The sequence below is a fragment of the Pogoniulus pusillus genome, chromosome 15 (assembly GCF_015220805.1).
Source record: "Pogoniulus pusillus isolate bPogPus1 chromosome 15, bPogPus1.pri, whole genome shotgun sequence".
Lineage (NCBI taxonomy): Eukaryota > Metazoa > Chordata > Aves > Piciformes > Lybiidae > Pogoniulus > Pogoniulus pusillus.
The window spans coordinates 14,294,162-14,320,627 of NC_087278.1; the positions used below are offsets into that span (position 1 = coordinate 14,294,162).

At 38.1% G+C, this 26,466-nt stretch overlaps 1 protein-coding gene across 1 annotated transcript in view; it reads right to left on the bottom strand.

Moving 5' to 3' along the window:
* Positions 1-25,428, bottom strand: part of MYBPC1 (myosin binding protein C1) — a 49,859-nt gene extending 24,431 nt beyond the window's left edge. Inside the window, exons 1-18 of the mRNA XM_064154856.1 lie at positions 25,398-25,428; positions 25,010-25,045; positions 21,097-21,195; positions 19,578-19,726; positions 19,136-19,253; positions 17,798-17,849; positions 16,059-16,115; positions 12,479-12,645; positions 10,906-11,038; positions 9,287-9,411; positions 8,177-8,282; positions 7,721-7,887; positions 6,124-6,286; positions 4,272-4,378; positions 2,924-3,057; positions 1,595-1,751; positions 873-977; positions 79-267 (exon numbers count right to left, since the gene is read on the bottom strand). Coding sequence (XP_064010926.1) covers positions 79-267; positions 873-977; positions 1,595-1,751; positions 2,924-3,057; positions 4,272-4,378; positions 6,124-6,286; positions 7,721-7,887; positions 8,177-8,282; positions 9,287-9,411; positions 10,906-11,038; positions 12,479-12,645; positions 16,059-16,115; positions 17,798-17,849; positions 19,136-19,253; positions 19,578-19,726; positions 21,097-21,195; positions 25,010-25,045; positions 25,398-25,428 — 2,095 coding nt within the window. The remainder of the gene's footprint in view (positions 1-78; positions 268-872; positions 978-1,594; positions 1,752-2,923; positions 3,058-4,271; positions 4,379-6,123; positions 6,287-7,720; positions 7,888-8,176; positions 8,283-9,286; positions 9,412-10,905; positions 11,039-12,478; positions 12,646-16,058; positions 16,116-17,797; positions 17,850-19,135; positions 19,254-19,577; positions 19,727-21,096; positions 21,196-25,009; positions 25,046-25,397) is intronic.
* Between the last annotated feature and the right edge of the window lie 1,038 nt (positions 25,429-26,466).

The window sequence follows — 26,466 nt, forward strand, 5'->3', positions numbered from 1 at the left end:
CATGTAATTGGATCACTCTAATAATGCATTAATTACAATTTTCTGAATCCATGCCTCTCTATGCTCTTGATTACTTACCTATAGGAACAAAGGACTTCGAAGGCATGCTTGGTTTGGAAATGCCTATTGCATTAACAGCAAATACACGGACCTCATAAGCAACACCTTCAATCATCTTCTTTGGCTCAAAAGTTGTTTCCTTACACAGTTCAAAATTCAGCCTCATCCACCTGGAGCTTTGTTTCTTTTTCCTTTCAATGAAATATCCTATTGACCAAATAAAATCTTATTATTGTAAGTGATAAAAGTCAATAGTGGGGTGTCTATTCGTTGAGTGCCCAATGGTGTTCTTCTTAATTACATGTTAACAGTCACTCCTAGCCTCAGACTGGCTTAGGGATTGCTGTTAAAGAGTGCAAGCCATGTGGGAGTCAACTGTTTGGCTTTCATGGCCACGTGTGAGCTTTGTTCAAACTTCACTTACAACTTCAGAGTGAAAAGGACCTGATTCTGGGTCTCTCTGACTTTTCTCCTGGTTCAGTGTGTTAGAAGGTATTCCAATATACTCAGTAACTTGTTTCTGAAATTTCTGCTAATATACAAACAGGCTAACTGCTCAAAGTTTGATATTATAATAGGTCACCTTTTAAGTAGGGGGACTGGCAATAAGACAACATGTAAAATGGCAAATCTCAAAGCATTAGGAAAGCAAGTACCAAAAAAAATTGAAGATTGGGTAGAACATTCTTGCAATGAGATACTCAGAATGTATTTCTGCAAGGCATAAGCTAAACTTTGATCCTGGAGTGTCCCTTATTTGGGATTGGTTTCTTTTGTCTGTTTTAGAGCATCACAGTGAAAAAAGTATGTACCTAAGATAGGTGATCCCCCATCATTTGCTGGAGGTTCCCAGGTCATAACACACCAGTCTTCACCCACCTCAGTCACGTTTGGTGCCTCAGGAGGATCAGGGACATCTGTTATAAACAAAGTAAGTATTATTAAAAACCTATCAAGCAAACAAACAAAAAAACTTTCTTTTTGCTTAGGTTGAGACACAAATTGTCAAATCAGAAAAAAAAATATGAATAGTTTTTGAAGTCAACAGGACTTCTAAGGAGGAGAGAGAGAGAGAAATTCTTTGTGGATGGTGGTTAGGAAGGAATAAATGCCAAGCTCTTCACCACTTGTGGTAACACAGAGTCTACAGCTGCATGGAGAATGGAGATTTTTAAGGGCAGCCTGAGATGACTGCACAAGTTTGGCCCTTGCAGCATGAGGTGGCAGTGGGCTGAGAATTAACTCCTGTTTAAATCCCACTCTAAGCTCCTGTGTACTTCACTAACACTGGGCCTTAGTATTCTTTCACCTCAGTTCCACATCTGACAATGGGAATAAAATCAGAAGTTTTCTGAGAATTAACAACAGCTTGGTAGTGAGGGAGGAGAGCATCTACAGAAGAGACCCTTCAGATAGAGGAAGAAGAATGTATCTCCTCTTGTCAGAGTGCAGAAAAGGAGGGTTCTTCAAGGAGCATTTATTGAAAAGGTCTGTGATAAGATGTGGCTCATGTGCACCATTCCACACGACTTACCAACCACTTTAATGTTGATTAGAGCTGTGTCCTCTCCAGCCTCATTCTTTAATGTTATTCTGAAAGCACCTGAGTCATCCCTTTCAGCTGCATCAATGACCAGGCAGCTGCTGTCTGAGTATGTTTCTGACCGTATTCTTCCACTGTCTGTGATACCCTGGGAAACAAAGCAAGCAGAGGGAAAGCAGTATTTTCTGGATTTAGAATCAAAATGCTGAAAAGTCAAAATACAAATGCAGTGAAGGGCACTTCAGCAAAAGTACTAGAGCAACCACTGCAAAAATTACAGTGAAGCTCAGAATTTCAGTTACCTAATGATCACAAAAATGACAAAGTAACTGGAGGACAAATAAATTACTTCCAAATATGGTAACTGTCTGGTACTCAGTCCAACCATTGCCTCTCAAAGTAAGACATGCTAGGTTTACTTGCCCCATGAGTAAGGAGATGCTTTTTTCAACACAGTCATTAAACAAGTCAGAAAGAGATTTCACATGCTGACACGTAATTTGGAGTAAGAGCTCTCCTAGAATAATTCCCTATTGAGAGAAGTCCACGAAGGTGACACTACAGTTAGTATTTGGAAAATGGTAGCCAGAGATTTGAGCAGATAGTTTTGACAAACCTACTATTGGAAAATAGTAGCCAGAGATTTGAGCAGATAGGTTTGACAAACCTACTATTGGAAAATAGTAGCCAGAGATTTGAGCAGATAGGTTTGACAAACCTACTATTGGAAAATAGTAGCCAGAGATTTGAGCAGATAGGTTTGACAAACCTAGAAATAATAATGTGTTCTGACTTCCTCATATTGCAATGACAATTTAAATGTGAAAAGTGGCTTTTTGGTATTGTGCAGCTAAGGATTGATCTGTGCAAAGTTTTGCATTAGGACACCAGGTGCAAGATGCCAATTGCCCAGCCTATGGTTTTATTTGAGATTTGACACTCCATCAGAATTCATCATTCATTTTCCAAAACCAGACCTGTCAGCCATTCTGGGCAGTATGTACAAAAGTAGCCATCTGGTAGATTTTCACTACTACCCTTCTGTGTTTTGTGTGTCACTCTTCTTTACAATTTATTTATTGAAAAAATATATATATTTTTGCTTTCTTAATCCTGATCTTTCCTCAAAAAGACCTAGAAGATACTAAATAATTATCCATTTTACTTCTTTTTGAGCTAGGAGAGGGGGTTTTTTTAGGCAAAATGCATTGCTTCCTTATTTTCTCCCATTAAAGTCAATGTCTTTGCAAGGCTAAAGGCTATTTTATAGAGGAAAATGCATCTTGTTAAGCTAAAGAAATGCATATAATGACAATGTACCTTATCGCCTCTACTCCACACCACTTTTGGTGTTGGCTCGCCAGTGATGGGGATCTCCAGTCGTAGTTTGCTTCCTGCCACAACTGTCACAGTGTTATTTTCCCCAAGACCATCCAGGTGGAGTTTAGGAGGATCTGAAAAAGGAGAGATTGTCCAGATTTGCCCTGTGGCTGCCACTTTGGACAGATCAGTGACTTGGTGCAGGTCTGCAGCACAGAGAAACACGCTCTAAGTTTTGTTGTTTGTAGGTGTTTTAGTCGAATGATTTTTTGTTTGTAAGAAAAGATATCTTTAAGAAAGTAATTGTCCAAGGACAAACAACTCACAGTGCCATATAAATTTTGGAATAGTAAGATCATTAAAAAAAAACCAAAACCTTCCTAAGGTAAAATTGTGTATAATCAGGTAACTTCTGAGAGAGATTTCCTTTAAATGGCTCTTGAGAATTTCCCTTGCAGGCTTTTTACACACTTTTTACCACACTTCACTCATCACTGTTCTTATGATTTAAAATTTATCTTAACCCAAATTATTTTTACAAAAGGGAATGATCATTTTTATCTTATTCCAAATGTTCAGAGAACAAACGAGGAATGTCCTCTTACTACATTTTTAATGTATGGGAAGCTATATCAGTTGGCACATCCTTCTAGTGCCTTTCACCCTTCATTCTCTCTGAACCTTGTCAGTACTTTTTCTACTACAGATGTCCCACTTCTTTCAGATTAGAACATCTTCTCTAAAACTTCGGTCATTTAAATTGCTCTCCTTTTGATTCTGAGGTGCTGGTTGCAGTTAAAATCTGGTGAGGTATTGTTGTGGGAAGAGTCAATGCTTTGGTTTATTTTTGTTTGAAAGATTGAGGTTATTAAATAATGTTCTGCTCTACCAAGTGAATAAAACCCATCCAGAAACATTTTCTTTCTAGGTATCATTCAATACATTTAGGGAATAGGTGAATATGCACCTGTTATACCAATCTTTTACCAAACTGACATTTTGCAATGTCAGCAAGCCAGGTCTTCAAAGATGATGACACTGTGTATCTGGAAAGAGGACAGCAACAACTGTTTCACAGAAACTCTTAACAGTGTTTTATATTTAAGGATTTAACTTCAAGAAGACTCTTCTGGGAGCTCCCACTGGCTTTTAAACTATGAGCAGATCCTAAGCACAGGCAAAGTGCATTATGACCAGATCTCTTGTGCTCTGCCCAAGCATCAAGTTTATTTTCTCTGTCAGATACCTGCTTTGAAGAAACAAACTGTTTGCAATTAAGTGTATTTCACACTGCTTTTAATGTCTAAAGGTCAGATGTTGTACATAAGCCATTGTGCCACATACTTACCCACAATGTGTACTTTGCATGGAATATTAACCTCATATTCATCTGGTACAAACATATATTCACCCTCATCATCAACAGCAGAGCTTGCTATAACAAATCTGTGGATTCTGCAAAGAATTGAAAAAGAAACCTGCATAAATTATTTTTGCAGGCTGCTTGAAGCTGTAAGGAAAACAATCTGAATATTAGATCTGCAGAAGTGTGTAAAATAACTGACTCAAATTACTTTTCTGTCTGTTTAGTGGCATTTTAGCTGATTAAATACTGTGTGATTTGTACAAAACAACCATCAAATTATGTAAACAAATCTAGGGGTTTTTTTGTTTGAACAGAGAAGTAGAAAAATACAGGAGTGTAATCTCTTTGACCCAGGAGGTCTCTGCTGCTGCCATTAGTTGGTAATTTGGATGTCAAAGAAGAGATCTTGAGGTCACCTGCTGTGGGAATATTCTGACTTTTCACAGGATCACAGGATGTTAGGGGTTGGAAGTGACATCCTTAGATCATCAAGTCCAACCCCCCCTGCCAGGGCAGGATCATAGAATCTAACTCAGGTCACACAGGAACACATCCAGACAGTTAGAACATCTTTGTGTCAGGATTCAGTTTACTGTTGGTTTGTCAGAATAAAGAAATAGGTGAGAAAAGCATATGCTGCTCTTATTACCTAACTGTGTCTGCCTGTTTGAGGGTATTTTTGGTTTCTACAACTTGCTGTGACTAAGCTTTATTCAAGATAGGACTCACTTCTGTGCCTTTCTTGCTTCCTTTTCCCTCACCTCACGCTATGAGAGTACTTTGTGTCAATTCAAGGGACAGTGGGCACTTGCTCCTTATTGTAACCTAGCAAGCATTATGAAGTTCATAGCCCTTTTAGGAACATCTTCACAAGTGCAGCTCCCGGCTGTATGTTGTAGTTCTGCTAAGCTGAAGTGAGAGGGGTGTCATTAAAGGCACGACCTGTTTTTGTGATATTTTTTAAACTGACAAACTTTCAGTGAAAATGGAAAGATTATTAAATGCAAAAGAGCCTGATATGGCCACCTACTTCACATGGGTGTGGAGCTGGGATTTGGGAAAATCCAGAGACAACTCAATATGAGTTAGCTGCAAGATAGTCCACCGTTTATTGCAAGCATCAGGCTTTTATACTCTGAGCATCAGCGTGCATGTTAAGTGCAAGCCCAGCATGCTACCTAGTGATTGGTGCATCTAAAGGTTGGAATTTGCATGGTCCTCCTACTTGCAGTTCTCTGCTGAAGCTGGTTCCTCATTCTATGTGGACACAGCCCCGCAGAAGTTGTTTATCTGAAAGCTCAAGGACAAGTGTCTTTGAGCCTCATCACATACGCCACTGTGGCTTACTGCGTTTCAATATACTCAGAACTCATGGCAAGGCCTGGATTGTACAGAGCTTCCAGGGACCCATGTCCCCTATCCTTTAACCATTTCTCAGCACATGGGCAGAGATACGTGGTCTGAGTTGATACACACCAAACAGAAGCTTTCAGATACACACACATTTAAAGGCCATATATTTCTATGAATGGTTAACAATTATTTTATGTTACTATTTAATATCCCATGCTGACAGCAACAGCAATGCTAAGAAAAATTAATATATATTGAACTTAGATGGATCAAAGATTTGATTGTTTTCCTCCACAGCTGAGAGACATAAAATGAAAGGAGGCAAGAAGACTTGGGCTTTATGATTAAAAAAAAATAAAATGTTTGAGGAACATAGGTTAGTCTTGGTTACCAGATAAATTTCAGAGAAATACCCTGCATGTTGGCACATCTCTATGGAGTCATTCCTTCAAAAGCCACGTTAACATGCAATAGACATTACCTTCCTTTGTGATAAATCTTTACACGATCACTAGCTTCAACCAGTTGCCCATTTTTGTACCATTTCCCTTCCACATTCTCAGATATCTCACACTTGAGATGGATTTCCTGTCCAAGCCTCACAGTCTGGTCTTCTAGTGCAAGTGATATCTTCAGTGGTCTCACTTAGGGAAACAGAAGCAGAGGTATTAATGCTAATGTCAATAAATAGCTCATGATTCTGCCATGAAGCTGCTACTGGCCTTCACAATAGTCTTCAGATCAGAAAAACATCACCAGTAAAAAATTTTTTTAGTCAAAATATTTGTAAAAGATACATGAAAACTGCATAATTTAATCTCTTTTCATGTAGTCTGATGACTTAGAAAGGATGATCTAATATACCCATGCCCTGATTGGGGAAATTCCATAGATATTGATGGTAGAAGACTTAAGCCCAGGAGCTGTCCTTTGAATGTGCTGCAGGTGGAATGTTTAGCCAGTAAGAAACTTCCAAGAAGTGAGAGACCTGTATCCTCAGACCTAAGCAATACAAGGGATTGGAAGGCACTTTTCCTGTAATCTAACCTCTTTTATAGCTCTCCCAGCTGATTTGAGGTAGTTTAGAGACTTGCCAAACTATTTCTTTACAAGTGAGGACTGTAAGATACCGGTTTCATCTGTTGGGTGGAAAATGCTGACTGGCCATTAAGCTTAACTTCATACACTACTTGAGTTTGAGTTTGCTAAACTGCCTTAATTCACCCTGTGAACACCCGCAGATATTACTAACTTTTCTAAAACTTGAGTCTTAGAACTGGTGGCTCAAATCAGTTCCAATTTCTGAAAGGCTGGGTGCTCTAGACCAGAGTTCCTGCTGAACACACAGTGCCAGCTGTATGCAGTAAATAATCTCTGACGTGGGAAATAAAGAATGGGCAAGGCAGTGTTTTACAGAGAGCCAGCTGGGACATCCTCAGAAGAAGCTGCATGAAAAGAAAGACGATGCAGCTCAGTAGCCATGCAGGATAACCTCAAAGGTATTAATACAACAGCCTGAGTTTGCTGTGCTTAGGGTGCCAATTTGTACAAACCGGTCACAAGCAGTGTATTACCAAACAGTGTATGCTTGTGCATGGTATGATATGGTAGGAGAGGGTGGGCACATGCATTTTGCTAGAAACCACAGGTGTTTTAAAGAGATCCTGCACCAACATACTGAGGGAGCTATATAGCCACACGTTTGTGCTTATGAGTTCAGGCCATTTGGCAGTCTTCCTAGTTACACAACCACTTTTTTTTATCCCAACATACTATTCTTTCTGATTCTGGCTAAAAATCCTTGGTTTGTATTTCCTGCGAAAAGATTAAAGCAAAAGCAAACACTTCCCTTGAAATTTCACTTTATTGACCTATTATATCTTTGAATAAGTAGCTTTGTTTTCCACCTTACTGGGGTGACAAAAAGTTTTCATTGTCTGCTACTGTATACTGCATAGTGTTGGTACGGAAGTTAAATGTCCCTTTAAGGCCTCAGAAAAAGACAAACTAATTATTTGTTTCTGTAAGCTAAGTACACTGTGGCATATGAATACAAGAGCAAGATGGGTGATACTTACAACCAACTGAAAGCTTAGCTTCTGACTGGCCTCCAGTTGTCATCACTGAGTAAGTTGCATTGTCATTTTTTGCAGCTTCCTCTATGACCAAAGTGTGTTTTTTACCCTCAACCTTGATCCGATACCGAGATTTAGGATCATTGGGAAGTTCTACACCATTCCTGAACCTAATACAAAACACAGAATATTTGTTTTCCCAATAGAAATCCTGTGCAAATGAGACTCCTGTAAACTGAAACTCCCAGAGAAGACTTTGGAAAACAAGAAAAAGTTAAATTCAACCATGAATCTGTAAGGACATTTTTGTTGTTGCTACATTTTTACATAATGTTTTCTTGAGTTTTTCTTAATTTCAGATTCACTCCTGCAGAAAAAGCTGTCCACATTTTTGCCTCCAATAAAATATTCTAAACTTTATTCTCAAGGAGACCAATATCTGCTCAAAGTGTGGCTTACCATTTCACATTTGCATCATCTTCAGAGACTTCACAGCTCAGTTCTACTCGTTCACCAACATAAGTACTGGTATCTTCCAGGCCTTTGGTCACCAAAATTGGGGGATCTTTGGAAAAAGAAAACTTCAGATTTATAATCTGAGAAAGAAATCTAAATGAAAGGGGATTTCAGGATCATGCTATAGAAGATGACATTATTTTAAAATGCTAGTATCAATCTCAGTGCAGCTTTTCCTGCCTTAAATCAGGAAAGCAATTTTTCACTCAATGCTAAACCAAACCAAACCAAACCAAAAACATATTTTCAGATTAAGACCCTTCTTGCCTCCCCCAGATCCCTCTCATAAAACTGCATTTTCATTATGTCCTATAGCCCATTAAACACAATGAGATGACCTGGTGACATAACACAGTCCTCTTACTAGTTTAACCCATTCCTGCAGTCAAAATTCAAGTTAATTTAATAGGAAGAGATCATACAATAGTTATTTTATGATAATTATAGGGCCAGTGAGCTCCATTACTTTAAATATGTTCCAGAAATACTTGATGATTTTTTTCTCTGACTGTGAGGTTTGAGCTCCTGAGGATTTTTATTGTACATGTATAATGCCATGAATATTATCAGTAAGACTATCAATACTGTAGAAGCAAAAAGGGTCAGGTAATGGTGACTTGTGCATATCTTTTGATAGAATCTTTCCTTAAATTTGTGCAGATGGAATGAAAACTGCCAGAAAGCTTGATCTAAAGGTACTTGAAACAAAAGTATCAGAGTCATCAGGCACCTAAATGTGGTAAAGCCAACACTATGACAAATGAGTCTCCAAAATGGCTTTAAAATTGTGAAGGAAACCACAGCCCCACTAGATCCCAATGCACAGTATGAAACTAAACTGTCTCCCCATTTCAGGGCTTTCACTAAATTGATAAGTACAGAATAAGCAAAATAAAAGTGGTCAGGGAGCACAAAAATGCAGAGTGATCCTAAGGACTGCTAACACAAGTACACCACCACACTGAACCAGGTGCTCCCTGTTGATTTTTGCTGGTGCCAAAGAAGTCACACCAATGTACCTCAAGGGAAAAAGGAGCAAGCAGGTGTAGTTACCTCTCACAAACAATTCCGTGGAGCATTTCTCATCCCCAGCTGTTACATAATAGCGAGCATCATCTGCCATTGAACAGTTATTGATGAACAAAATTCTCTGGTTGCCTTTGTGCTCAAAAATGTATCTGTTTGAACAGGAATGCAGCAAAGATACATTAGAAAAACTGATGGACCCCTTTTGCTTTGTGTAGAAAGTGATTTAAGTGCTGTCACAGACTTTTTAGCAAAAAGAGCTATGGTGTAGAGTGACAACGACCATATTCTGGCTTTTCCCAAGACCCCAGACATAGGTGATATAAAAAAATAAGAAAATGAGGAGGCTCTGGAGGATGGCAGATAAAATGGAGTCCGAAACTCTAGATGAGTAAAGATGAAAATAACCAGTAACAGGACACCATCCTCATTCCAACACTCTTAACATTTTTGTGAAGTATAATAATAGCCAAAGTTAAGAAGTTAGTATTATTGGTAGGCCAGATGGCACAAGAGATCAGTAATGGGATATGGGCTTTTGGTAATGAGATATGGAGCCTTTCACCTTTATGTCACCAGTTTAGATCTGCTCCAGGTTTGTAATGACCAAAGCTCATTAGCATCTGACAGCTGCTTCAGCAGCCTGGAAGAAATGCACTGGTACATTCAATCCAGGTCCTTCTGCTGGAGAAGTATCCATTTAGCTGCTTGTGAAACAGTTCTGAACTGCTCATGGCAGATACAGAGTTACTCTATTTATTACACATTTTTTGTCAACTATGAATATTAATTGAAATACTTTGTTGACTTTTGCAGCCTTCTGCCCTTTCTCTATTAGAGGACTTTTGCCTTTTCTATAGGACCAGAGGACAAAGTTGTTGTGTTTTTGTGCTCTGGAGAGATATTCAGGACCATTACATTGCTGTGCATTGCTGCTTGCACATTGTTATTCCTAGCTCTTTCTGACCTTGGAATGGGATTTTCTACACCAGGTTGTAAGGGCTGGTAGTAGCCACACTAGGGACTAGGCTCAACTTTCAGCCATTGCTCTACCTGTACTCAAGTGTCTGCACCTAGAAAGTTACTTCCTTTAGATAAAGTCAGGGAGTAAACCAGGAGGCAGGCAATACAGTTGATGAAGTACACAGGGTACACCAGACTGGCTGCATATGACTGAAGTCACTTTGTACTAATGCAGGCTGTTGACTTCATTGTGGGTAGTGGATGATGAGACAAACCTCAATTCTCTTCCTTCAGGTGATAATTATGTGATCTTAAACATCTGTCCTCTTAGCACCCAATTGTTGTAGAAAGATTCTGACCTCCTTCAGACATAGGACTGAGGACAAGAGATTTGTTTATTCATAGTACTTTCTGATATTTTAGAAATTACTGACTAGGAATTTGCTCCATGTTACTAAGGATGTTTAATCAATTGCTCTTGAGCCAAAGAAGCCAATATGCATTAACATATAGCATGCAGTGGACTTTTCTGGGTTGCGAGCATACCCATACCCATTATTTGCACACTTTTCATGTATAATGAAAGCTGGTCCAGCCTGAGCAAAGAGAGATTTATGCAGCACACTTGTCAAACAAGTGCATGTGTACCCATGTGATTGCTCACATACAATAGAAATACTTACTTTGCACTCGGTCGTATTTCTTGCCCATTTTTATACCACTTGAGTTCCACTGTTGGATCTGCTAACTCCACCATGAACCTTACTTTACCTCCTTTGTCCACCTGATATGCAGGATCAAGACCTTTGGCAAAAGCTGTTGTGGAAACCAGGTGTTATTATAAAAGAAGATTAGAAAGCTAGAACATGAATGCTGAAATGACATTGCATCAACCTCATCAAAATTTTCACAATGCATGCACACAATGTGATCTGCCACCCTTCATTCTTAGACTAGTCTACAGAAATCAGCTTGCTTTCCAGAAACATTGGAATAACTGCAAAGCTTTGCAGATCTGATCATCCTGACTATGTTCAAGCTAGTATCTCATCATGATTTTGCAGTGTGACTACATTCTGAATAGGGCTGGATAGACACAGCATTGACAGTTGTGTGTGTATATACACATTTATTTTACATACACATACATGTATACACCTATACATATAACCAGCTATCTATATTTATGTATGTGTTACACCACTCGTGCTGTTTAGTAGCGTAGATGGGAAAAGACATGTCTTCATTGAATGTCCTCACTCAATGCAGGATGGAGCTGGGACTTCACAGAATCATTTCAGATGGAAAAGACCTTTAAGACCAGTGAGTCCAATCCTTATCTACCTCTACCAAGTCTGGTTCTAAAGCATGCCCTTTAGCACCATATCTATGCATCTTTTAAACACCTCCAGGGAGGTGATCCAATCATAGAACCATAGAATCAACCAGGTTGGAAGAGACCTCCAAGATCATCCAGTCCAACCTACCCCCCAGCCCTAGCCAGTCAACTAGACCATGGCACTAAGTGCCTCATACAGTCTTTTCTTGAAGACACCTCCCTGGAGAGCCTAATCCAGTCTCTGATAACCCTTTCAGTGAAGAAGTTTCTTCTAATGTCTGATGTAAATCTCCCCTGTTGTAACTTGAGGCCATTTCCTCTCATCCTATCACTTGTCACAACAGGTAGTTGTAGAAAGCAGTAAGGTCTCCCCTTTGCCTCCTTTTCTCCAGGCTAAACAACTCCAGTTCCCTCAGCTGCTCCTCATAAGACCTATTCTGCAGACCCTTCACCAATTTCATTGCCTTTCTCTGGACCTGCTCCACCACTTCAATGCCTTGCTTGTAATAAGGGCTTGCAATGATTTGAGAGCACTCCCAGATTAAGTGCAAAATGAAATGCTGAAGAGTAAATGTATCTGCATGGAGTAACTCTATTTTAGAGCAGAAGATGTTAATTATAACACAAAGTCTACTTTGCATACTTTTGGATCAGATAACACCTTTCCATTCAACTTGGGGACTTTGTTCTGATTATAAGTGCTGTTTGGCCAAAAAGGAGGGACATGTTTGCTAAATGCTATGGGATAGGCTGTTTATACTAACCGCAGGGTACCAAAGCCACCTTCTGGCTGACTCATTGCAGTAATGAAAATTTAATTGTAGTGTGCAAGTGCTTTCACATGGAAATTAAGAAAGTTTGGATTTTTAAGGGTGTTTGACTACTGAACATAAGAATTTATTCTGCTTTATCCATACCTGCACTCTTCTTCACCTCCCTGCGCATGCGCTTCAGACGCTTTAACATGCCTCTCAGGTCAGTGATACCATACTGAAAAGCAATCTTCTCATATTCACTGGGATTTGCATTCTTCAGGAGCTCCCATACATCTACCTCAGGTTCTTCCTCTTGCTGTTTTACCTCCCTAACAGTAGCAAAATAAAATTATGGGGGAAGAGTTAGCAAGGCTTTATGACACTGTATGGAAAGGTGAAGCTGAATCTACATTGAGGCTAGAAATGGTTTGATCAAAATTTGAAGACCACCATCATATTTTTTTTTTAATTTCACTCAGTCCAAGTGAAATAGCCCAGAATGGCATTCACACCTGACTTTACGTTTCTTCACAGCAGAATTTGGATATACATTTTTATTTGCCTTTTTCTGATGTAGTAAGTTGTAAGAGTTTTTATATTGCTTCAGTATTAAAAGAAAAAAAAAAGGAAAGAAAAGAAAAAAAAAGAAAGAAAAGGGGAAAAAAGAAAGAAAAGGGGAAAAAAGAAAGAAAAGGGGAAAAAAGAAAGAAAAGGGGAAAAAAGAAAGAAAAGGGGAAAAAAGAAAGAAAAGGGAAAAAAAGAAAGAAAAGGGAAAAAAGAAAGAAAAGGGAAAAAAAGAAAGAAAAGGGAAAAAAAGAAAGAAAAGGGAAAAAAAGAAAGAAAAGGGGAAAAAAGAAAGAAAAGGGGAAAAAAGAAAGAAAAGGGGAAAAAAGAAAGAAAAGGGGAAAAAAGAAAGAAAAGGGGAAAAAAGAAAGAAAAGGGAAAAAAAGAAAGAAAAGGGAAAAAAAGAAAGAAAAGGGAAAAAAAGAAAGAAAAGAAAAAAAAAAGAAAGAAAAGAAAAAAAAAAGAAAGAAAAGAAAAAGAGTTTGGAAATGTAGCACTATAATAGCACAGGGGCTAATCCCCTTAAATCCATTTTATCTGTTGTAACCTGAGCAGAGCCAGTTACAGTTTCTGGTGGCACCACTGAGATCTGAGTCTAGTCCTTATATTTAATAATTGTATAAAAATGCTTTCAAACCCTGAGTCCCTGTAACTGCTAACCAGGTGTGACCAGTGAAAGGACAGTGAAATACAAGGGAACCGGAGTCTCATTATAGTTACACCAGTGCTTCTCGGAGTTACTTAAAGTTGGCATATGGATAGGAATTGAAGATTTCCACACCAGCTTGGACTTGCAAGATGGATCTGTTGACTTCCCAGTTTGTCTCAGTCTTAAGAGCAGAAAATGTTTTCAGAGGCCTGTGTGAATAGCATCACCTTTATACAGAAGCTTCAGTACCATATTTACTATCAGCAACTCCAGGCTAAGGCAACCAATAAAGAGAAGCATTTTTTTTTCCACAATGGCAGCCAATATATGAGGGAACAATGGAGGCATTCAAAACAAAACGATAATTTTTGAGATTGACTGCTGAGTTCAAAACAGTGATCTGCTAGAACAGTCCAGGAACTGGAAAAGAAATCTGGATTTTTTTTTCCAGTAAATTCATTATGATCATATCCGGATCATTCTAGGCAAACTAGCTCAGGTATGTAATTTTATGTTTCTTTCTTTTTATCTGTGATCATGCTTTTTTCTCACTGACTGGTGTTTCAGTGAGATTCCTTCTGAATGGCAGCAACTCAAAATCAGCTTGCAAACATATGTAAAAGCTGACACACTCTATGGATGGCATTCTCCTTTCCCAGGGCTGGCCACTTGCCATGCATTCAATCCCTGTCCATGCGCAGAAGAGGGACACTCCATGGGAATTGAGATAATATACCCCTTTAAATGAGGCAGTAGCTGAAAATGAGGATGAGTATCCTGATTTTCAACCAACTTGAAATAATTCATTTCAGATTCTTTTTTTTTTTTTTCTCTTGTGTAACTGGAGAACAAATTTTGACACTTGGAGCAAGCAAACTTTGTTCTGAGACCACAACAGGTTCTGCTGTGAGTAGTGAACAAACAATGCTTGGTATTTCTCAAGGAAACAGATATCTTCACAAAATCACCTTCAGATCTTTTCCCCAAAAAGGTGCATTTCACTGAAAGATGTACTTTTGTAAAAAGAGGACCTAAATGTTTGAGTGCTTTTGAGGTATTGTGCCTTTTGGAATTTCGTGACATTACTGATCTACTGCCTCGATGAAGCAGAACCAGTTTCAGAGTGGATTACTGAGGGAAGAACTGGTTTCTCTTCCTGCAAGATCAGTAAGAAATTAGAAAACAGGCAGTATACAGATTCTATGCATTTAGGACTACTTTTTCAAAGAACATGTTTCAAGTATTATGCACCACAGGTGAAAACTTCTAGCTCTTTCCTTGGTAACCATACAAAAGTTTGCGTTGCCCATTAATCACACAGTAAGTATACTCTGTTTATAGGGCTGTATAATATTGGTCTTACAAAACATGTGAGTTATTTGCTAGTGAAGTGATAATGGCTCTCTTAAATCATGTTTCTTTTTCCACAAAACCACCAAGACCTCTTGCATGCAACTCTCATGTTGTTCATAAAACACCCCACAGGCAATCATGAGATCTGGTGTGTTAAGTTGTATTAGTGTCATAAAAAGTCAAACTGAAGATTCTAATTAGGGATGAGAAGATCAAAAATAATCGAAGTCCTGGTGGATTTTAATTGGTTCAGGCAATAATTTCACTACTTCAACCTCCAGCCATTCCTGTGTGCTTTAGTTGCTTAAATACTATCCTTAGCATCATGGCCTATGAGTCCAATGGGAAATTTTTATATAGTTAATACTGGATGTTTGGGTTTCCTCTTTCAGAGCAAAAGGTAGATAAGACAAAGGATCTAGTTCCTTTTTCAATTCTCTGTGGTCAGTTGCCATTGGTTTCCATGGCATATAGAATTTCTGTGATAAATTTCCAAAAATGACAAATTAACTATCTTGTCTTAACCTGTTAATAGACTAAACTGAATTTAAGATCTGAAATAGGTAAAGGTGTAACTATTGAGACATCAGATGTTCAAGGTAAGAAGAGAAATATGCCCATATTTTTCCCCATTGCACCATTTAAGTTGAACAAAACACAATTGAATGTTTGGTGTGCACATATTGGAACAAAAAGCTACCAAGGATTAATACCTGTGTCTATGGTATGACAGCATAATATATGATTCTTTTGTATCAGGATGCCTATAAAATGAAATTAAGATGTACTAAAATTTAACCCTTGCAGTCTTTTACTTTTCCACCAGGCTCAATTTTCTGAACTGCTCATCCCTGTGTAGGAAATAGTCTCCCTCCACCCTCCATGCAAACACAAAAGAAATGGCAAGTAAACTAAATATTATTTATCTCTTTAGGTTGTGGCTCACTTTTTTTTTTTCCCAGTGTGTTTAAATCTCAGGTTTCTTTTCTGCACACTCAAAGGCACAGTTAACTGAACATTCATAGAGGGTACTATGAGAAGAATAGTTAGAATCATTAAAAAAGTGAAAAGTCAGAAAATTCTTAAGAGGTTATTAATGCTACACCTGACTCTTTTCTGTGTGCTAACCTAATGGTTTGCAATCCACACCTGCTCACTGCATCACTTGGTTCTCACCTACGTTTCAGGAGACCACTAAAGTCAAGTTCTCCTGCATCCTCTTGTCCTTCACCGCTGTTATTAATAGAAAGAGATCAAATCTTTGTTTAATACAAGAAGACTTAGACAACACACATTGCAAGCACTCTACCATGTCTCATATACTCAACACTCTCCAGACACACAAATAGTGGTATTTAATCAACACAAACTTGTATTCTTTTTCACACAAATTATGTTTCCTTAGGCAGTTGTGAAAAATAACACAAAGGTTTGTATTGCTTGGTGTTATACTTTGATGGCAAATTTTTGCAACTGCGTACATAAATTTGCCAAGATTTGTGTTAGATTTCAGTAACACAAATAAATATGAGCTAGTCAGCACAACCAGCTTTGTTTTTCATTTTCATAGTGGATGTGTGTAAAAACAAAGGGCTTGTGCTGGTCTTTTGCTACGAATGTAAACCAAAGATTTGCGTTGTTGGGTGGTGATTCCAACTGCATAGCTGTGTCAAGTTCTAATTGCAAAGCATGACACCTAAGATTGAACATTTCTGTAAATGAAGGAAGAAATCAGTTTTCAATAAAAGAAGAAACAGTACTTTGCATATTTTTACGGATAGACTCACAGTCCTGTGAAGGTGCATTTCTTTCTATAATGTGATCTTAAGCAGTAGGTCTTTACTGTAAAGCACACATAGACGAAAGATTTGCCCTTAATATCACAGTATCACAGTATCATCAGGGTTGGAAAAGACCTCACAGATCATCAAGTCCAACCCTTTACCACAGAGCTCAAGGCTAGACCATGGCACCAAGTGCCACGTCCAATATTTGCACAAGTGGCAAAATCCTGCAGATGTTAAATCAAACAATGCTGATATTTCATCTCATATTTTGCATATATTACTTTAAAACCCCAGAAAATATTCAGGTATCCTCATCTGCTTGAGCAAAATAGTTATTGAAGTATTTTAAAACTGTGCTTAAGAAAGGAGTGCACCTTGAAGGTAACATCTAAATTTACTCTTTAAAGCAAATCCCTCTAAATAAAAGCAGTGATTTCTAAATCACAACTTTGCTTGTGTATGTAAATTAACCAGCTGCATTGATTTTCTGTTTGTAAAACATTTTCACTCTGATTATTTCTGTTCTTGTAAGACTATTCTCTCTGTACCATGTAAAAATGACATCTATACTGATTTGAATCGCTGTGTCATTACAAAGGTAATAAAACTCAAAACAGTGCTTTATCTTATGTCCTCTGCAAGGTGTTATTTGTAGTTTTTCCATAACAATGGCCTTATGACACACTTTCTTACTGTAAGATAGCATAAAGCCATATTCCGTTTTCTTGGAATCGGTGTGAATTTCCTCTTTGACTTAGTTCAGGATTGAGACCAGAAAATTTCATGTTGTAGCTGACAATTTTCAGGAAATATGCAGTAGAATATTTTCATGCATGGAAATATAATTTTCAAAACATCTAAATAAACATACATGTAATCATCTTAGGTATTCCATCTTCCTGGAAATCAATAACACTTTAACTTCACCGCAGAGTGTTTAATATCATGTATACTGTCTTTGGTTTACCTGTTTCATTCTACCCTAAACCCCACTTCTTTAGTTTTTATTTACAAAAAACCATTTTTTTGAGCACTTGATACAATTTTCTGCCAAAACTGGTGTGAGTTCTGTGCATGCTACCAGCATCTGTTACTGAGGAGCTTCATGGGATCACTGTTTCCAGTTACCTTCTTTTGAAAGCAGATCTGATGTCAATGGATGGAGTAGCTTGGGAAGATTCTAGGAAATGACAGCAATACAGGAATTAAGATTAATTTGAAGTTAATATAATTTAGGGAATCATTGTAATTCATCATATGAGATTTATTCAGTTTCCTGCTAAGTGACCACGGTTTGTGCTGCTTCTTTGGAATTGAGTTGCCTTAATTATAAAGCTGCTCAGTGTGAATTTCTCTAAACTGCTTTCTGCAATTCTGCATAGTTAGTGTCTCAGTGATGATTCTCTCTGATTGTCTTTCTGCCCATACACAGGCTCTGCCCTTTTTGTACTCCAATTTCCTATGCTTTCTCTCCTGCGTGGATCTTGGTCTTTCTCAGTATGCTCAGCATCAGAAGAAAGAGACAGCTACTGCCTTATGTTGACTCTCGGTGCAGGGATGAATCCCCTTTGTATGAATTGCTCATCAGTGCTACTTTGAACTAAATGTAATAGGTCTGATCCACAGGTAGTGAATGGATGCCTCTGACAGCTGTCAGTCAGCTGCCAAGTGTCCTCTTAATTGTGACGTCCTTCTCGACCTGTGAAGGAGCAGTCTGGTCTAGGCTGTTTGGTAGGCATGCTTTATGGGTGTGAACAACTATTCTGTCTGCTGACTGCTGGCTCTGGCATTTCAGAAGACATCTTTCTCAATCTGACCATGCAGGTTTGTGTATGTAGTTGCACTGGCAGAAGTGCTCTTGAAGGAAAAGATAATCCTGTGGGTTAATGTTTGCCAGAGTAAGGCCCTTTATAACACAGAAGCAGACAAAGGCATGACTCTCCAATACTCTCCATATTGTGCTGTTCTTTATTTTTGTGAAGAGTGGAAGAAATAGCTTTCTGGAGTGTGATCATACCATGCCAGATCAGGGTGCAAAGCGAGCCATGACCATTTGATATCCCTCTTCTCAAATGTTGCCAGATGAAGCCTCACTCTCTAGAACAGCCTTCAGTCTAGATTTCTGTCTCACGTGTCAGCATTTGATTTGAATTCAACAGTAATTTTATCTACCAGCTTATTTTTGGATAAATGCCTTACATGCTATCTATCCCAATAGTCATTGAAACAATAAATTACAGATGCTTAAGATTCTCTGAATTCTGTGCTAAAAATGTTCACTGTAAGCATTACTTCATTTAACATTTCTGAACAAAAGTAAAGTGGCATTTCAGGTTAAAAAAAGGGAGAAGCGGGAGGAGAGGGAGGAGAGGGAGGAGAGGGAGGAGAGGGAGGAGAGGGAGGAGAGGGAGGAGAGGGAGGGAAAGAAATTTCTATAAGACTTTACAAACACAGGTAGAAACTTACCAGTGACTTCAAGGTCAAAAGAGCAACTGTCAAACTTGTCCTTATAAGAAACTTCACAGCGATAGTTGCCTGCATAGTTTAATTTGGCTTGAATAATATGCATCTCAAATGTGTGAATCTAAGAATCAAACAAAGTTATTCATCAGTATGAGGAATAAATTTGCTCAAAACATCTTTCACACCTAAACCAGGAGAAAGGAATAACTTGGATAAGGGGCTCTGGAAAGAACTTGGAAACCAGGAATGGCAATGGAAAACTTTTATTTCCTCACCACTGCTTGTTGCACACTGGCAGAGCAAGGAAGTCAAGGACAAGGTCAGAGATCACTGAAACCTGCATGGGGAAGCCATACTTAGAATCCACTACTCTTGAATTTCTTAATTTGATCTTTAAATTCTCTTTGGAGCTTTGTTACTGTGAGAAGGAAAAACAAAGACACACCTTAGTGTGACGCTCAAAGGACTCTTTCAGCTGTAGGTGCTTCCCTGCTTTACTGGCCAAATCCATCCATTTTCCTTTAAACCACTTAACATTTGGCTTTCGGAGAAGATCTTTAGCTTCTACTTTGGCTATAAAGGTAATATTCCCACCTTTTAAAAAGGAAAAAAAAGATGTAGTCATTGAGGAACATGTGGTTTGTCAGTCACATCTGTACAAGTTACTTTTACTACTGCTCCTATCAGTCTCCATGTACTAGCTCTGCCACAACTCTAAGAATCAAATGAGAGTCACACAGGCTATGAAAATACTGTAGTGTTACAGAGATTAATGATTTTGGGTTTGGAAGTGTTCTGCCCATGTAAGTGTGGAGATTAAGATACTGAGAAGCCAAACAAATTAGTAGAGGCAAAACTCTATCTGTCCTGGGTGAATTGTTCCAAATGTTTGATTTTCTGTGCTTAAAAAACAAAAAAAGCACAGGTGTTCCTAGGCTACGAAGCATGTAACATGAATAAATTCCACTATGGAAAAGAAAACTTGGACCTCTCGATGCATTTTTATCAATAATTCCTTAAACTGAGAAGAAAGGGAGAAGAGTCTTCTCTAAACAATTATTTCAAAATAGTGAAAGTTAGCTCAATTTTCAGAACACCACTGCCCAGTGCCAAATAAATCCTCCCTAAACGTTCTTTTTCTACTCAGAAACTGAGAAAAAACAACAGGCTTGCAAAATTGCAACACATCTGACAACATCTTTGTGTATCCAAGTACACAATGGACATATTAAGCAGTCTGTACTGAACTTCGCATCATTGTTGATACCCTGCTTAGGGTGCAGCCAGCTTACCAGGATAGTATGGTTCAGGAGTGCAGTTTGGAGGTGAACCTCCTAACCATCCTCATGTAGCGTGCTCTGGTTCACAGCACAGATTGTCTTCTCAGTGCTTTACCTGGATCCTCTGGGGTGGAACTGAAACTAAAGCTGTGCCCTAGGAGTTTGCCACCTGAGTTCCAATTGCTAATATCTGTATAGACCACAGGACTACGCCAGTGCTAGTCCGAGAGTAAATCCCCCCCGAATGGTTACGGCAGAGGTCATCTTAGCAGATTTCCTACAGAGCTGATTATTTCACTCTGCTTGTTAATTTATACACAGCTGTAGGGTTAAAATGTTGACCCAGCAATCTCTAAGCTGCAGGCCTTCCTGACATCAGTAACAATACACCCAACAGCATCATAGTAACTGGCTCTCTTCTCCAGAAGCTATACCTCGTACACATTGTGCTCAGTAAACGATTAGATTTTGAGCTTGTCTTGAATTAGATAATTCGATTTTGCTTCTCTTCATACAATTCTTTTTGCCTTCAGAGAGTGGAATTCACATCCAGCTAAAATCAGTGGAATTACTCACAGCTGAGGGCAGAAGCTGACTGTCATAGGAACTTTGCATTTCTTTCCTGCCTCTGCCTCAGTATCTGACTTTCTGGAGTGGCTTTTGAGTTTGTTTCGAAGCACTTACCAACACTAACTGTACCAGTCTGAGGTTTTTCAACAAACAAGGTGGATCTTTGGGCATCATCACGTTTTTCTGTCTCTTCTCCTTCTCCAACAGACCATACTGAGATGTAGAGAGAGAGAGTCATATGTCAGTTATCTGAATGTCTTTTATTCCCTCCAAAATACACTTACCTGAACTTACTAAACTCTCTAACCCTATTACCTCTCCTCAGATGTCCTGTAAGATATCTATGTTTTTGTTCACACTGACATCCATTGCTTTGCTGTCACATTGTGTACAGTTCCTGTAACAATGCTCTCTGTGGTGACAGAAAATGCAGCTATCAGGGAGGAAGAAAGGGGAACGTGATCAGCCAAGATGGGTACTGAGCATCTCGAATAGCACCAGCATTCAACCATGGGTGCTTTACAGAGGCAGTGCACAAAGGTCAGCTCTTTGTTTTTCAGAAGAGATGGAGGTTCTGAAAACACAAACAGCTAAATGGACAAACGGAACACGTTATGATGCATAGTTTCAGTGTGGCTCTCCCAAGACTAAACTCAGTCAAAATTGTTCAAGCTAGTTTATCCTCTGCTGTTCTGCAAAATAAGGCAGAGGTGAAGCTTACTTTTGAGTTCTGTTCTCTTGTACCTTGCCAAAAGTGGAGAGTTTGGAGATCAGTCAGTACCATATCCTGCCATGTGCATTGGCTGTTACTTTACAGAAAAAAGCAATTTGTCAGAAGGAAATAATTTTGTCATATCTTCAGATGCAGCACCTTTTCTTCTGGGAACTGGGATTTCCAATTGGAAATGAACAATGATACTGAGAGAAGCAGTAAATGATTGATCTCCCCAGGGCTGAGAGCTCTACCATCACAACTGTGTGTTTCTGTTCTTTGCACTCCTCTTACAGCCCTGGCTTTGTGCTGTGCAGTTACATCTCAAATAAGTACATGCAAAACTGTGGTCAAAGCTAATTCCTAACAGAAAAAATGGGGAGAGCAAGACGGTGAATGACATTGTGTTTCTTGCTCACTTTCTGCAGAGGCAAAGCACACGTCTCATATTTCAAGTGAGAGCTTGTAAAGTCCAGGTGCCACAGCTTCTTTTTGAGGGGTGCATAGGGGAAACTGGGTACAGCCAATGCTGCCATGGTAGTAGTAGTACTGAAAAGCAGTGCAAATATGGAAAGGTGCAGCTGTAATTAACAAAGCCATCTGTCTCTTTCAAAGAGAGTTGCATCTCTTTTGTTCCTTCTTGTTGTTTCAGAAGCCAAGGCAGCTTTTTATAGTTATTCCAAAGCTCTTATGGTTCTGGTTTCATAATTAGTACAAATGAGGAACCAGTCATACAATGCTTCTCACTTAAGTCAAATCCTGGTCTCAAAACTAGTTCCTTTCCCTGCTCTGTATTTTCTGTGGAAACTCATTTGCCAGAGGTCAGTTGTCTTTCTACTATGTAAAGATTTCCACTGTTGGATTACTTTTAACTCATAAAAATTTCCATCATCAACAAATGCAATATAATGACCATAGGAAAAGGCAAACTGTGTTTATTATCCTAGAGCCTGCCAGGAATTAAACAAACAAAAAAAAAAGGTATGGAAGTGTATAAAATCTTTGCCTTTCTGTCTTTCAGAGAATTAGGTGTAGTGTGCCTAACAGCTCTGTATGTGCCTGCTTGTACATCAGTTCTTACAAAGACATCCATGTATATACATACTCACGTATATACACTTACACAAAAATATACACACAGACATACACCAACACACACATATATACATACACATCTATATATAATCTCTCCATAATCTAAATGTTTAGGTTACACCAGTATAACATGCTAGTATGTGGAAACAGTGTAAGAACAATTGATAGTTACTGGTGTGAATACAGGACCTGGTCATGTGCAGTAACAAACCTAGCACACCACAGGGTGAGATGGAAAAAGGGTTATTAAGAAATGGAAGAAGCTTACATAGAGTCATTAATTTGATACCACATAACACCTAAATATTATCATCACCTTTAGATATTAACATTTTCCTATTTATTAAACAAACAGAACAAAACGTGGGTTTGACGTTGGCTCAAGGGGCTGGCATAGGTGACTATGCCACGTCAGTAACCATGGTTGAAGTGCTGCTCATTTTGTTCCAGAGGCTGCAAATCCTGAAACCACAAAAGTGGGTGTAATATGCATCACCTGCCAGGGTAGGAAGAAAGAGGTTATGAATTCACTAAGTTTTTCCCACCATCCATTGGCCTGTGAGAAGAAGCCATTCTCTTACAGTCTCCTGGGGCTTGTGTGTGAGACTCAGGTAATCCACTGTCACCCTGTGGATGACCTGGAAGGGCTGGAAGGGAATAGCTGTGTATCTATCTATATAGAAATAGAGATATAGATAGATAGGTATGTATGTATGTGTACAGTACTGATATGTGTCCTGTCTTGTGCAGCAGAGCCTTCTCTCACTCCTGGTTTAGTTCCTAGAAATCTGTTTGCTCTGATACATAAAAAATACGTAGTTACAGTCCAGTACTGCATAAATGATGAAAATAAGACAAAAAGAGTTAGAAACAATTGTATTATGTAAATTTGGGAGTGTTTCATCATGTTTTCAGGAGGGCTCACCTGAATCTTTTCTTTCCGCTGGCTTAGACATCCCATCTGAAAGGGAAGAGCAATTAAGATGACACCAGCTCAGAGATGACAGCTTAACTGACCTCAGATCACCGGGATTTTAGGGTAATTGTCTCTTCATGCAAGATTAGACCAGATATATAGGACCATACCTGTGAGGAGCTACTAATATGCCAAACAAAGGAAGTGAACAGATGGAAAAAAAAGTCAGGAATCTTTTCCCTTTTTCTCTCAAAAAAGTAAATTAGTTTAGTTAAATTCCCATTCAATATTTCTCTTTTAGTAGTTCATGTTTAGAAGGGTTCTATGAAGGTGTCTTTCTTAATGGTGTGTGTAGTTGCAGATAACAGATTAATTTATGTTGTTAAATATGTATCTGAGGGGACAGTACTTAGAATCATTTAAATAGTCTATTTATTTATTTAGATTGAGCAAAATAATGATGAATAGTTAGTTTTTAGGGGGTTGTGGTTAAGAATCTAATTTATATATTTAGCTTTTGCCAATGAGGTCTTAAATGCAAGGAAATGCACTGCTACTGACTTTACAGAGAGCATTCAGCTCTTCAGTTAATAATGCAAATTCTTTTGGAAGAAATCAAGAAAATACAATCATTTAGAGCATGGAGATGAACAGGAGCATGTTTATCATCTGAAAAATCAAAACCAATTTCTAGTGTTCAAAATCTATGTTTTGTCCATAGTGTATTTTTAAGCACATATGAGGCAAGAAATGAAGAAATTCTGCCCGTGCCACATTTATCATGATAAACTTCTGTGTTGTTGCTTTTCTTTTACTGTCAATAATTAAAGGCATTTTGTCTGCCAGATGGACAGCAATGGCTTGGAGCAGTGTGTTCAAACTACCTTATAGGTCAGATGGCTTAAGGTGAGGAGATAGACAATTATGTGGATTAACCTGTTTTGAAGTCATAAGGCATCTGCTTTATTTGTAATTATGGAATTTAGTCTCAAGACTAACCTTGAAAGCATGTTGCATGTTTGTTGATAGGAAAAGTGAAGTTGCTTTCAGAGCTGCTAACCCATATTTTATCTTCTGACATTTGCAGAAGTTCTATGAAAGACCTCAAGGCAGGGCTGGAAAGGAATTTATCTGGTGTGAAGGTCTTGTACTTCTGAACAGAGATTAATTTAATGTAGGGCACTTAAAAAAAAAACTAATCAGTATGTTTTGAGTTCAGTGTAATGGTTTGGACTCTTTCTCCGTTCATAGTCAAGAGGGAAATACATACATACATACACACAAAGCACTATCACAGTCCTAACCTGCTGGTGGAGTACTAACTGAAGTATCATCTTCATCTGTAAAAAGAAATACAAATAGAAAAGCACATAAAGAAATTGAAAGCACAGATGATCATCTGCTTTGTAACAACTATGTGAAAATGTAAAACCTGCAAAAGAAAGGGAAAGAAATCTAAATAGTCAGGAGCATTCACAATGGAAGCCTCAAACTGATGAAGAAAGCTTTGCATAATTCAGTAGGTGAAATGGTAAACCTTAATTTTTCAAGCAAGTGAAAAAAAAAAATGAGATGTGGTCTGTGATCTATTATTAAATCATGAGTTTGTATGAAAGCTGCTGTTTGTTAGAGATGTAATCCACAGTGAATACAAAAAGCCGCAATGAAATGAAGGTCAACCACATATCTGACCTGAGGAAGATGCCATTTCTCTGATGTCCATGTCTGCAATTAGAATGTGCACCATATATGCATTCAGCACCATGAAACCATGATATGCAACAGTTTTAAAAGTCTCCTGTATTTGTACTTTGCAATTTCTCTATCAGAATATTAATTTTAAATGCAAGAATAAACAACCCATTTTTTCTATATTATAGGAAAATCATTTGAAATAAGGACAGAACTATTATCATCACACTGCATTTTCCTTTTAATCACACAAAAAATTGTCTGTCATCCGGTATTAAATCACTACAAGCAATTGTTATCCAGGTTTAAAAAGATATTTAATCTCATACAGTACAGTGGGTTATGTATTTACATAAATCAAAGCCTGAAAAAGATGTGAAGCTGGCATTAAACCTGAAACACTGTAATTACAGTTATTAGAAATCAGAACAAGTTAAAAAACATCTTTACAATAATCTCCTACACATCTTTGAATTTTAGATGTTGAATAGAAACTTCAGGCATATCCATTTCTGATAAAAATATCAAGATGACTTAATGCCTAATGCTAAAAAAAGAGGTATCAATGAAGCATTTGAAAGACTAGAATAAACTAGGTATATTTAGTGTTTAATTCACATGCAATATAAAGGTAACTTGTCTTTTATCTAGTATCAGAAATTCTTCTGGAGAACATTTCAAAGTGGAAGAAACAAACTGAACAAGAACAACTTCAGGAAAATATTAACCCTCAGTGTTAAAGAGAATTCTCTCAAAAAATAAAATTGGGCTTCCACAATCAAATTTGAACTTTGAAGCTATCCTTCAGTTTTAACCTTAAATTTATAAGACAAATTTATAACAAGACAAATGTAATAACTACAACAAAACCATGTGCTTGCCTAATCACTTGAGGCTAATTGAAGGTCTTTTAAAAGAATTTAGCTACTAAGATGTAACATTTTACTCATTCCTTTTTAATGATTCATCAAACTTCTTTCCAACTTCTTTTTAAAAGCCTCTCAAGAGGACTGTGTCAGTTGTAAAGGGTAGGATTAATGTGTGATCTTCCACAAATTATTCTTATTCA